The sequence below is a fragment of the Heteronotia binoei genome, chromosome 15 (assembly GCF_032191835.1).
Source record: "Heteronotia binoei isolate CCM8104 ecotype False Entrance Well chromosome 15, APGP_CSIRO_Hbin_v1, whole genome shotgun sequence".
In the NCBI taxonomy this organism is placed as follows: domain Eukaryota; kingdom Metazoa; phylum Chordata; class Lepidosauria; order Squamata; family Gekkonidae; genus Heteronotia; species Heteronotia binoei.
The window spans coordinates 19,157,334-19,171,161 of record NC_083237.1 but is presented as its reverse complement, the minus strand read 5'-3'; the positions used below and the strand labels follow the sequence as shown (position 1 = coordinate 19,171,161).

The following is a 13,828-nucleotide window of genomic DNA, read 5'->3' as shown; positions in this document are numbered from 1 at the left end:
CTTACTAGAAGCTCCTGAAGATCCAGAATTGACCATGTGAATAGAGACTGGCCAAGTCCAGAAGAGGTCAAGATTTTATTTGACAATGTGCTACTTGTACTTAAGTTGAATGCGTCCAAGCTCTTTGTGCAGGAAATTCACAGCCGTGAAATAAAATATGCTAAAAATCCTGCTTGCTGGAGAACCAAAACCTATGCCCTCAGATTCATTGGTGCAGTGGTTAATTGCAGTGGACCCTAATCTGGAGAACCAGGTTTGATTCTCCACTCCTCCTTCACATGCAGCCAGCTAAGTGACCTTGGGTCATGGTTCTCTCAGAGATGTTCTCTCAAGAGCTGTTTTCTCAGAGCATTCTTAGCTGCACCTACCTCACAGGGAGTCTCTTATGGGGAGTGGAAGGCAAAGAAATTGTAAGCTGCTCTGAGTGAAGGGTGCGGTATATATCCTCCTCCTCCTCCAACCTGGACAAGTTTTACTTTAAGAATCAATAGCTTTCAAGATTAGCTAAAGTTACTGCATTTTGTTCCAGAAAGATGAACAGTCATATGATAAGGTAGTTCATAAAGACTATTCAGAGTTCATATTAATCTTTGAGAAGACTGCAGATTTATACCCTGCCCTTCTCTTTGAATCAGAGACTCAGAGCAGTTTACAATCTCCTAAATCTTTTCCCCCCACAACAGACACCTTGTGAGCAGTGTTCCCTCTATGCTGAGCTGGTGTAAACTAGCTCACAATTTTTTAAGCCTCCAGCTCACACAATTTTGTTTTAGTTCAGGAAGGATGGCCCCATAGCACACTAATTTATACCGTAGCTCATAACTTTACTGCCAATAGCTCACAAAGTAGAATTTTTGCTCACAAGATTCTGCAGCTTAGAGGGAACATTGCTTGTGAGGTAGGTGGGGCTGAGAAAGCTCTCACAGCAGCTGCCCTTTTGAGGACCACTCCTGCGAGAGCTATGGCTAACCCAAGACCATTCCAGCAGCTGTCAGTGGAGGATTGGGGAATCAAACTGAGTTCTCCCAGATAAGAGGTAAACGCTGGAGGAATTAAAACCTTTCAGGATGTACCAGCATTTATACAACAACAAGAACAATTCTGTGAACTAAATCTTCTCTCCTAGAGGTTTCAGGAACATTTCAAGCCTCAAGAACTGATTGCGAGAAAGGTTTTAGCTTGATAAATGCCATCAAAACTAAGAATAGAAATATAGATCACCTGGAGAACTTAATGAAAATTAACCTGCAAATCTAATGGGAATAATATTAATATTGACAATGTTTTCAATTTCTGAAAAACAAAGAAAGAAAAGAGAAGTTAAATTAATACATTTTCTGTAATGAAATTTGTCTTGGTTCTATTTTCACTTATAAAATAAAGTTTAAATTTCATTCTGAGATTTTTTTTTTACAAGGTTATGGAAATAATCTTCTAAAAAACTAATTGGTGTGAAAAATATAGGCTCATTCACAACTCTAATGCTAGTAGCTCTTTTGGCTCACAAAAGCAGAACTTTTGCTCCCAACAGTGCAGTCTAGCATTGGTTGCAGAGGAACAGTTGCGGGCGGAGTGGAAGCATCTGTAAACTTCATGTCACGGCAGAACAAGACAGGCTCATTGCCAAAGCCCAGCTGGTATTGCCATACATACAGCTGGCTTCTGGGCTGCAGGGTCACTTCAATAGATTCTTCCACCTCCGTGGCCTCGCTCCAGTCTTCCCGGTGGGTTTGCACAGCGCTTCCCCCATATTCGGCAGAGAGGGAGAACTGGTACTTGGCAATGGCTTCAACAAGGGCTCCTGACTGATAGGAGGCACTCATGCTGATTTTCCAGTTGTGCTCCACACTGTTCATCATCATCTTGTTGTATCCCACCTTCCTCGTGATCTTCTTGCTCCATCTGATAGGACTGTTGGAGTCATTGGAGATTGTCTTGATGGCCTCCCATCTCCCAAAAGCTGGACCTTCATTAATGGCCAGCCCTCCAGGGAGAAAGGGGACCACACTCCCATGGAAGGAAAAGGTACCATTAAACCAAGAAAGGACGTTAGCAGTGATCCAAGGCATATAGACAGCATTTGTAACAGCATCTTGTCTTCCACCAATACAGCGGTACTTACAGTACTGGATCCCCCATTCATCTTGAGGTTTTATAAAGCAGTAGAAAAGACCAATACCCCAGTAATAAAGGCCATTCCGGCACTCTGGGCAAAGGGTATATTCGACAGCATGTTCACCTGTGTTCAGATTAGAGACGCTGCGGTAAACGCCTCTGTCCTGGAAAATAATGCAGAAGGCTCTGAAGACGTAGAGGTAATGATCCCCTCCTTGACAGGAGGGGTGAAGACTGTACACGGCAGCATCAGCATCTGTGTTCATGTTAGAGACACGGCGATAGTTGTTTCCTTTGATGATGCAGAATGAGCCGTTGTTCTCATCACAGGCCAAGTAATGATCTCCCCCCTGGCAAGAATTGTGCAGGCTGAACACTTCCAGGTCCTTGCCCTCATTCAAATCACTTGACTTCATGTAGCAGCCCAGGTCGGAACGGACAATGTAATAATTGCCCATCATCCCACAGAAATCGACTCCTGGAGCTTTCCTCTTGGGGACTATTTGAGGCATTGTGTTTGATCCTAGGAAACAAGAACAATGATGGATCTATCCCAGTAGGCAGCCGTATTGGTCTGAAGCAGTAGAACAAAGCAGTAGACAAGTGCACCTTTAAGACCATCTAAGTTTTATTCAGAATGTGAGCTTTCGTATGCTCTTAAGCAGATTTCATCAGACAAATGGGAATGGATGCAACAATTCTTAATATAAGCGGGCAGTGTGGAATCATGGGAATGTTTTTAGCAGATTAAAAGAATCACAAACAGGGATCTGTGTTTGTTAGTGTAGGACAAAACGGCTGAAAAAACACTAGGTGATAAAAAGCAGACTGCTGTCGTAGGGGTGCCATAAATCTAGGTAACATTCTGACTTCTTTAGTTTAAATAGAGGGCATGCTGAGTAAAAAGTAGCAGTCTGCTTTTTATCATCTAGTGTTCTTTCAGCCCTGTTTTGTCCTACACTAACAAACACTGATCCTATTTGTGATTCTTTTAACCTGCTAAAAACATTCCCATGATTCCACACTGCACACTTGTATTACGAATTGCTGCGTCCATTCCCATTTGTCTGATGAAGTCTGCTTAAGAGCATACGAAAGCTTACATTCTGAATAAAACTAAGTTGGTCTTAATGATGGATCTAATGAGATCAGAAATGGTGTGCAAAAGGTGTCAAGCTATTTGAGAAATTTACTTGTACGTATACTGAAAACATTTGCTCCTTAATGCCAAAGCTGCTCCTTTCAGCAGGGCAATGAAATGGCCAACCAAATGTAAGCTTGGCTTTCAGCACTCTTGAGATGTGGATAGCCTAGAGGTGTACAAAAATATGTGATTGAGCTCTTTCCATGCAATCAAAAATCCTGAATTCTTTATTAGACACAGAGAAACCTATGCATGTTCCTAAATATGCATGCAGACTCTCACCAAACACACTGGGTCTCTTATCGAATATACTAAGTCTCTCACAGAATATACTGAGTTTAGAGGTGATGAGAGTATACAAAATCCTGCTCCCTTCCTACCTGCTTTCATATCCTAAGGTAAGAAGATCTGAAAAGGTCTCAACTTCAGACTGAAATGAATTCTGGAATTTAAAATGTGTATTAAATGTAGGGTGGGAGTCTCCCAGTTTTTCACCTCACCTCTCTGCCACTGGCCAGATACGGGGCGTGGGGTGGGGAGGGAATTACCATCCCAAACAGGAAAGAATGCAGAAATTAAACATACCGTGTCATCGTGACCCAGAAATGAGATAGGCACTTTGGGGGCAACACTCAGGTTTTTGGGCAAAACTCTATTGGTCAAAGCTAATTCTAACCACAGAATTTGGACATAACATTCAAATTTCACACATCAGACTTTGTATTAACAATGTTAAACAACAATTAAATCTCAGCAATACAGAAAATCTTCACTATGTTTGCCCACCCCCGCCCAAGCCCAAGCATTAAATCCAAACAAATGGTGACCATATAATAAACTAAGCTTGTTATACTTGTTTGGTTCTTGCATCTATTAAACACCTTCATTCTGTTGTTTGCTAATCTGCTGCTCAACCTCTGCCCATCTGGATGGACCAGTAACTTCCATTTCCATGTATCTGAAGAAGTTTGCGTGTGTGTGAAAACTCATGCAGGGTGGAAGAGGGCCTACGGGCCAGAGCAGGCCCATTCTGCAGTGCCGGATTAAACCCTGTGGAGGCTCTTGAGAAGTTAAAATCTCAGGGGTCCCCTCTCAAATTATCTCAGAGTGCCTGCCCCATGGCCCCCACGGCCCCCCCCTGCAGCCTGCAGGCTCCTTTGACACTATTGGAAACCAGCCTGTTTGAATTTTTTTTCTGATAAGTAACTAAATTTTGTAACCCTGAAGAGAGATCTAATTTACCCAACACAAAATGAATTTTTTTTCTGATAAGTAACTAAATTTTGTAACCCTGAAGAGAGATCTAATTTACCCAACACAAAATGATTCCAAATAGCGTTATACCATCCCTCCAACCTAGGCCCTTTTTTCTGTCTCCATTTACGTGCAATTTCTGTCTTAGCAATTGCTAATAATGTGGATGCTATTACTTGTCTTGTTTTATCCGATAGTTCGGTTTCTTCAAGAGAGAAATTCTGTCATCTAATCTTTTTTTTCCCAAAAGTTCCTTTTTTTTAAAGGATAAATTACTTTTAAATGATAATAGATTAAAGAATAATGAACAGGGGAATAATGGGGTACCGAATTATAGGAAAAGAAATTTTGTTTTAGATTGATTGTAATTTTGTTTCATATTTCATATTATCTTTTGTGTTACTAATGTGTCAAATAAATTTTTCAAAAACATTTTTTTTAAAAAAAGCCCCTTCAACAAAGCTGCGCAGCGGAGAGGCAGAGAGGGGCAAACTTGGCAATGACGCCAGGCAAGTCAGGGCAAAGAGCAGCTCAGTTGCTGGCTGCATGTGCAGGCTGGGAGGACTGCAAGCAGGGAAAAAATGGGGGGGGGGGGAAGCTGGGCCGGGGCCCTTAAGGGCAGGGGGGCCCATAGGCAAGTGCCTACTTGGTCTAATTGCTAATCTGGCCCTGCCCTTCTGTCTTATTCTCTCCTAAGGCTCCTTTTCTCTTTTTTGCTCAGAGCTGACCAGGGGAAAAGAAGGCGGGTGTGGACAACTCTGGGTTTAGTATATTCTACTGCCTATTTCCCCATTGGTTCGAAGAGGGAGGTGAACCTCTGATAAACTCTACTCTTTGTTCAAAGGAGGCCCGTCTGAAAGCGACCAGAGACAGGGCCTTTTCGATTGCAGCCCCCTGTTGGTAGAACCAGCTCCCGGAGGAGGTGAAGGCCCTGCGGAATCTTGAACGGTTCCGCAGGGCCTGTAAAACAGCCCTCTTGCAGTTGGCATACAACTGACCGATACCTGGATGCCTGAATATCCAAACGTATGAACATCAGAATATTTGAATACTGGAATACTGAAGAACCGACAAGGAAGAGGTAGCATAGTATATTGATGTGTGTTTTATGTATTTTACTGTATAAATTATTAATGTATTTTAAATTGATCTACTGTTAGCATTCTGTGTTGTAAGCCGCCCTGAGCCCGCTTTGGTGGGGTAGGGTGGGATATAAATCGAACAAAATAAAAATAAATAAACAAATAATAAAATGTCAGATGGGGAAAGAAGAGTCTATTGACCATGTTCTGCTGCGTTCAGCATCAGAATTTTTCTCCAAGTCCGCCAACTCTACTGGGAAGACCTGAGCAACTCTGGGTGTTTTTACATTCAGTTTGATCCAGAGTTTTAGAGTCTTCAAATCGCCTGCCACTGTTCTGCTTTAATTATTTTCCTTTTACATTTAAGCATTTCAATTTGGGGTGTGTGTGTCTCTGATCAGAATCTGATCGACAGCTGGAATACCAGTGCTTGTATACGATTGCTTGGAAATCGTGTCAACACTGCAAAAACATTACAAATTTAAATTACTACAGGAGGCAAGCAATGATATGTAAAATTTTCAAGTGCTGTCAGTTCTCATGCAAATTACTGCACCTTGTGGTGGCTTTTGGAGGAATCTTTTAAAACGCATGAAAACTTCTACAATACAAGTTTGGAACGCCTGTAGAGAAGAAGAAAATGATATTGTATTTATATCCCGCCCTCTGCTCCAAAAAGTCTCAGAGCGGCTCACAATCTCCTTTACCTTCCTCCCCCACAACAGACGCTCTGTGAGGTGGGTGGGGCTGGAGAGGGCTGTCACAGCAGCTGCCCTTTCAAGAACAACTCCTGTGAAAACTATGACAGGTAGTAGGGTCAGGTTGAATAACTTGCCTCCGTCATTGGTGTTATGCAACGCCAGGTCCATTAATAATAAGACCTCAGTCCTTCGAGAATTCCTACTCGAACAGGACATGGACCTGGCTTGCGTGACTGAAACCTGGGTTCGAGAGGGAGATACAGTAGCCCTCTCACAAACAGTTCCCCCGAGCTATTCAGTCTTCCACCAATCGCGGACTAGCGGGCGGGGGGGAGGAGTGGCATTATTTATACGAGAGGCTTACTCCTTTAGGGAGCTCCTGGCCCCAAGGATTGAGGGTATTGAATGTGCCAGTCTGACGTGGGAGGCTGATGAGGGGTCGGCGATCTGGCTGGTGTACCGTACGCCTAATGCACCAGCAAGCGCCTTACCGTCCCTGCTCGAGGCGGCGACAGGCTGGGCGCTGGAGCACTCAAGGTTGGTAATTCTGGGTGACTTCAACGTCCATGCTGATGACCCGGCCTCCAGTCAGACGACGGACCTAGTGTCTTCCATGGCGACGCTAGGACTCTCTCAATTTGTTACAACCCCCACTCACCAGGCCGCGCACATGTTAGACCTGATCTTTGCGGCCAGGGTTACGGTGGACGATATAACCGCTGAAGCGGTGCCATGGTCGGACCACCTCGCCCTCAGGGCTCGTGTAGATATGCCACCCAAACCTGTTTAGGCGACAAGCTTATTATGGCTCGCCCGCAGAGCAAGATGGACCCGGAACGGTTCCAAATGGCTCTGCAGGATCCCTGGCCCTCTGGCGACTCTCTCAATGGCCTGGTTGAGACCTGGAATAGCCGGCTCTCTAAGGCCATTGATGAGATTGCACCTCGACACCCTCTACGACCTCAGACTAGGCTGGCTCCATGGTATACCCCGGAGTTACGCCAGCTGAAACAAGGTCTCAGATGGCTAGAGAGGCAATGGCGGTGTACCCGTGACGAAGCGACTAGAACATCTTACAGGAAGTTTATGAGGTCCTATGAGATGGCAGTCAAGGCCGCAAAGAAAACATACTTTGCGGCTAAGATTGCGTCTGCAAATTTGCACCCGACACAACTGTTAGGATAATTCGGAATTTTACTACATTGCCACAAGGCAACCCAAGCATTAAGGAATTGGAGATAGGCTGTGAGGCTTTTGTGAAATTTTTTGCAGACAAGATCCAGTCGCTCCGCCACGACTGCTCTGCCATATTGGATACAGTAAGTGAACTCGAGGATACAGTAAGTGAACTCGAGGCCCAGTGCGTGTCTTCTGGTTTGATCTTGGACTGTTTCAACCCACTCAGCTTGGAGAATCCTTGTTACTGCACGCCCAACAACCTGTGATCTGGACCCATGCCCCTCCTGGCTAATTAAGGCTTGCCAGGAGGAGCTAAGATATCCTATATGGGATATCATAAATAGATCTCTTTCAGAGGGCTCTTTTCCAACACCCCTGAAAGAGGCAGTGGTCCGCCCTCTCCTGAAAAAGGTTACATCAGACCCGGCCGAATTGGCTCATTACCGGCCGGTCTCAAATTTGCCCTTTTTGGGCAAAATTATAGAGAGGGCTGTGGCGTTGCAGTTACAGGATTTTCTGGATGATGCTTCCACCTTAGATCCATGCCAGTCCGGCTTCCGCCCGGGCCATGGGACGGAGACAGTCTTGGTCACCCTCATGGATGACCTCCGGCGACATCTGGATCGAGGCGGCTCAGCGGTATTGCTGTTGTTAGACCTATCGGCTGCGTTCGATATGGTCGACCATTGGCTGCTGACCCACCGCCTCACCAACGCAGGAATTCGGGGGCTACCCTTACAGTGGCTTTCCTCCTTCCTTGAGGGCCGGGGACAAAGGGTGGCGATTGGAGGAGAGCTGTCCCAGAGACACCTGCTTAATTGTGGGGTGCCTCAGGGGGCAGTTCTCTCCCCTATGTTGTTTAACATCTACATGCGCCCCCTTGCCCAGATCGCCCGGAGGTATGGGCTGGGTTGCCACCAGTACGCTGATGACACCCAGCTCTATCTATTGATGGGCGGCCGGACTGACGATGTCCCTATAAATCTGGACCAAGTGTTGCAAGCCGTGGCGGGTTGGCTCAAGCTGAGTGGGCTGAAGCTGAATCCAGCGAAGACAGAGGTCCTTTGCGTAGGTCGCGGCGGGCCAGGAGGGGAGATCTCCCTACCAACCTTTGACGGTGCGTCACTGATACCAGTGCACAGGGTCAAGAGCTTGGGAGTGCTACTGGAGCCTTCCTTGACAATGGAGGCCCAGATAGCCGCCACTGCTAAATCCGCCTTTTTCTACCTTAGGAGGGCGAGGCAGTTGGCCCCCTTCCTGGAACATAGCGATCTGGCAACTGTGATCCATGCAACGGTCACCTCGAGGCTGGACTACTGTAATGCCCTCTACATGGGGCTGCCCTTGTACCGGACGCGGAAACTGCAGCTAGTGCAGAATGCAGCGGCCAGGCTGTTAGTGGGACTACCTCGGTGGGAACATGTACAGCCTAGGCTGCGGGAACTGCACTGGCTGCCAATTGTGTACCGAGTTTGTTACAAGGTGCTGGTTATTACCTTTAAAGCCCTATATGGCCGATGACCTGCCTACCTTAGGGACCACCTCTCTCCATATGTTCCTCAGAGAGCACTGAAATCTAGTTCTCAAAATCTTTTAAAAATCCCTGGACCAAGGGAGGCCAGACTGAAAACAACGAGGGAGCAAGCCTTCTCAACAATGGCTCCCCAATGGTGGAATCAGCTACCAGAGGAAGTGCAAGCCCTGCGAGACCTAAATCAGTTTCGCAGGGCTTGCAAAACCATCCTCTTTCAGCTTGCTTTTAAGATGGAACCCGGGTAATGACACCCAGCCATCCTTATTCATATATCGAACTGTAGCACCTTAATTCTATATAATGGTTTTAACTGACTTATTTAACTTAATTTATCAATGTAATTTAATTATATTTTAATTGTCTTTTATTGTAATGACTGTATTTTATTGTAAACCATGTCCTGTGAGCCGCCCTGAGCCTGCCTTAGAAGAAGAAGAAGATATTGGATTTATATCCCGCCCTCCACTCTGAAGAGTCTCAGAGCGGCTCACAATCTCCTTTACCTTCTTCCCCCACAACAAACACCCTGTGAGGTGGGTGGGGCTGGAGAGGGCTCTCACAGCAGCTGCCCTTTCAAGGACAACTTCTGCCAGAGCTATGGCTGACCCAAGGCCATTCCAGCAGGTGCAAGTGGAGGAGTGGGGAATCAAACCCGGTTCTCCCAGATAAGAGTCCGCACACTTAACCACTACACCAAACTGGCCTCCTTGGCAGGGGAGGGCGGGATATAAAATAAAATTTATTATTATTATTATGGCTGACCCAAGGCCATTCCAGCAGGTGCAAGCGAAGGAGTGGGGAATCAAACTCGGTTCTCTCAGATAAGAGTCCGCACACTTAACCACTACACCAAACTGGCTCTCCAGAAAAGACCAGATCAAAACTAGTGTGGAGAAAGATGTTGCAGCAGCAGCTCCAAAACTCATCTCCCCAAAAGTAGATGCTTCAGGCAGCAACAATGCAAAACAATTGTGAGAACGTTAGGTAATGTAAAAGGTGAGTTTCCAATGCGGTGACAGAGAGTTGCAAACTGCCAGTGTAAAAACACCCTCTGTCTCTCACTCTCTCCTCCTTGCAAAGTGCTCTCAGGAGATAACTCACAAAGCTGCCAAATGTTGTCTATAGGCGTATGTGATAAGCGAAGGGCTGACTGGGTCCCTCCCAGTAACGTTGCCAGTCTGTTTGACTTTTCTTGTCCTCCTCCCCCCCTTAGTGTCCATCGTTTTAGGCTTGCTTCATTGCAGGCGTTTGATTATTGGCTGATTCTTTGGAGCTCATCTTGATTTAAGACAAAGTTCCAAAGTCAAAGCCTGTGATCAGGGCCGGCCCCAGACTAGCTGGCACCCCCGGCAAGGCTAAATTCTGCCTCCCCGCCCAACCAATTTGAGGAAAGCCCTGCCATCCCCTGTCTCTCAGGCAGTCCCAGGAGGAACAGGGTGGGGTAGATCTTTCCCATGCCTTGTCTGGCACCGCAGGAGTCAAGCTCCGCCGGCCCGCCCCTTGGAAGAAAAGTTTGATATCAAGAGAAATCTGCTCACCAGTTTTAATGCAAGGCTGTTTTGAGAGACCGGAGGGTTTGGAAAGCGAAAGTGGGCTTTGCAGAGAGTCGAGAAGCGAATTGCATGCGGCGGCTGAATCACCGACAGCCGTGTGGTTTCCCTTAAATGGCAGGAGTTTTTGACAACCGCTGCAGAGATCTTCCGGGGCTGCAGCCGGGTTGGAAACATCATTTCCTTCCAGAGCCAAAGAACCGGGTATTTGTCACTGCATACAAGCTCTTTAATATTGAAACAGGTTTTAAAAAAAAACCCGCAATAGTAAGAAAACCATGTAAAAAAAAATTGAGGGAAAACAAAGGTTTTTCTATAAACTTTTCCTATTCTTTTGAAGAAGAGGTCTGGTTTCTTGTGTGCATGTAGCTTCAAGGATCGACAGGTCTGAACGTTGCTGCCTTTCAGAGGGGCAGTGGTTCAGGGGGGCCCTTGGCAAGCCTCCTTACCCAGTGGCAGCAAACCCATGAATACCAGTAGGTAGCAGGATGGGAAGACTTCAGCCCCCTGCCCTGTTTGGACCTTCTGGGCTCTTGTTAACAGACCCTCAACAAGCCTTTCTACCCTGAATCACCTACATCTAAGTGTTAGGGACGGGGGCTGGAAGGGATTCATGGTTCAAAAATATGCACACAATGAACCTATATTTTGACAGGGTTTCTCTAGCCCAACTGGTATGAAATGTGAACCATGTAGGTGTGGCTGAGAGAGTTCTGAAAGAACTCTTCTAAGCAAGACCATTGGTCCTTTAAGGTCAGTATTGTTTACTCAGACTAGCAGCAGCTGTCTCAGGCTTGGGCTGAAATGAAATCTCAAAATGTGGACAAAGGAGACCCGATAGATGTTGTTTACCTTGACTTCCAGAAAGCTTTTGATAAAGTTCTTCATCAAAGGCTCCTTAGTAAGCTCGAGAGTCATGGAATAAAAGGACAGGTCCTCTTGTGGATCAAAAACTGGCTAATTAATAGGAAGCAGAGAGTGAGTATAAATGGGCAGTCTTTGCAGGGGAGGATGGTAAGCAGTGGAGTGCCGCAGGGCTCAGTACTGGGTCCCATGCTCTTTAACTTGTTCATAAATGATTTGGAGTTGAGAGTAAGCAGTGAAGTGGCCAAGTTTGCGGATGACACTAAATTGTTCAGGGTGGTAAGAACCAGAGAGGATTGTGAGGAACTCCAAAAGGATCTGTTGAGGCTGGGTGAGTGGGTGTCAACGTGGCAGATGAGGTTCAGTGTGGCCAAGTGCAAAGTAATGCACATTGGGGCCAAGAATCCCAGCAGCAAACACAAGTTGATGGGGTGTGAACTGGCAGAGATTGACCAAGAGAGAGATCTTGGGGTCATGGTAGATAACTCACTGAAAATATCAAGACAGTGTGCGATTGCAATAAAAAAGGCCAACACCATGCTGGGTATTATTAGGAAGGGAATTGAAAACAAATCAGCCAGTATCATAATGCCCCTGTATAAATCGATGGTGCGGTCTCATTTGGAATACTGTGTGCAATTCTGGTCACCGCACCTCAAAAAGGATATTATAGCATTGGAAAAAGTGCAGAAAAGGGCAACTAGAATGATTTCAGGTTTGGAACACTTTCCCTATAAAGAAAGGTTAAAACATTTGGGGCTCTTTAGCTTGGAGAAACGTCAACTGCGGGGTAACATGATAGAGGTTTACAAGATTATGCATGGGATGGAGAAAGTAGAGAAAGAAGTACTTTTTCCCCTTTCTCACAATACAAGAACTTGTGGGCATTCGATTAAATTGCTGAGCATTCGGGTTAGAATGGATAAAAGGAGGTACTTCTTCACCCAAAGGGTGATTAACATGTGGAATTCACTGCCACAGGAGGTGGTGGCGGCTACAGGCATAGCCACCTTCAAGAGGGGGTTAGATAAAAATATGGAGCAGAGGTCCATCAGTGGCTATTAGCCACAGTGTGTATGTGTGTGTGTGTGTATATATACACACATATAAATTATGTGTGTGTGTGTATATATACACACATATAAATTATTGGCCACTGACATAATAAGGCTTGCTGAAGCATTAGTTATAGTAAGGCTTGCTGAAGTATTAGTTATGGTAAGGCTTGCTGAAGCATTAGTTATAGTAAGGATTGCTGAAGCATTAGTTATAGTAAGGATTGCTGAAGTATTAGTTATGGTAAGGCTTCCTGAAGCATTAGATATAATAAGGCTTGCTGAAGCATTAGTTATAGTAAGGATTGCTGAAGTATTAGTTATGGTAAGGCTTCCTGAAGCATTAGATATAATAAGGCTTGCTGAAGCATTAGTTATAGTAAGGCTTGCTGAAGTATTAGTTATGGTAAGGCTTGCTGAAGCATTAGATATAATAAGGCTTGCTGAAGTATTAGTTATGGTAAGGCTTGCTGAAGCATTAGTTATAGTAAGGCTTGCTGAAGCATTAGATATAATAAGGCTTGCTGAAGTATTAGTTATGGTAAGGCTTGCTGAAGTATAGATTAAGTACTATTGTTTGGAGTATCTTGCTAGGACTGCCCACCACACAGACGTTCTACTAACTATTAAGGTTTTATTTGTACTATTATATCTCCTCCTAATTACTGGTGTTCCATTTGTATTGGTAATAAAACTTTTTTATTAAAAAGAACATAGACTTGGGTTTATTCTTGAGGCGCTGTATCCATGGGTCCTCCAGAGAGCCCTCCGCCCAAGGGAGACGCTGGGCAGATTTGCTCCTACCATCACTGAGTGCCCATCCGAGGAAGAGATGAAGGTCTCCATAGAGTAAGACTTTTAAAAAAAAAAGGTAAAGGTGCAAGCAGCAGTCATTTCCAACTCTGGGGTGATGACGCATCACGATGTTTTCTCAGCAGACTGTTTTACGGGGTAGTTTGCCACTGCCTTCCCCAGTCATCGACACTTCCCCCCCAGAAAGTGGGGTACTCATTCGGCCGACCTCGGAAGGATGGAAGGCTGAGTCAACCTGGAGCCAGCTACCTGAACCCAGCTTTGCCGGGATGGAACTCAGGTCCTGAGCAGAGCTTGGACTGCAATACTGCAGCTTTACCACTCTGCGCCACGGGGCTCCTTGAGGAGGACTAGATAGCATCGTATTTTATTTCTTTTATTTACTTCATCTCTATCCCACCTCACACCCCAATAGGGACCCAAAGTGCATGCCATCCTCCATTCTATCCTCACAACAACCAGGAGTGGGGATTCAAACCCCAGGTCTTCCCAGGTCCTAGTCCAATACTCTTAACCAGTGCATCATGCTGGCTCATA

At 45.5% G+C, this 13,828-nt stretch overlaps 1 protein-coding gene across 1 annotated transcript; it reads right to left on the bottom strand.

The window, feature by feature from the left end:
- Nucleotides 1-1,402: 1,402 nt before the first annotated feature.
- LOC132584421 (uncharacterized) lies at nt 1,403-10,672 on the bottom strand. Its single transcript, XM_060256293.1, has 2 exons — nt 10,548-10,672; nt 1,403-2,638 (listed from the first exon to the last, which is right to left on the bottom strand). The coding sequence occupies exon 2, from the start codon at nt 2,625-2,627 to the stop codon at nt 1,485-1,487; it is 1,143 nt and encodes a 380-aa protein (XP_060112276.1). The 5' UTR covers nt 2,628-2,638; nt 10,548-10,672; the 3' UTR covers nt 1,403-1,484.
- Nucleotides 10,673-13,828: the final 3,156 nt, after the last annotated feature.

Bases quoted from the DNA above. Each gene is read 5' to 3' on its own strand.
- LOC132584421 (XM_060256293.1), bottom strand. From the start codon at position 2,627: ATGCCTCAAATAGTCCCCAAGAGGAAAGCTCCAGGAGTCGATTTCTGT.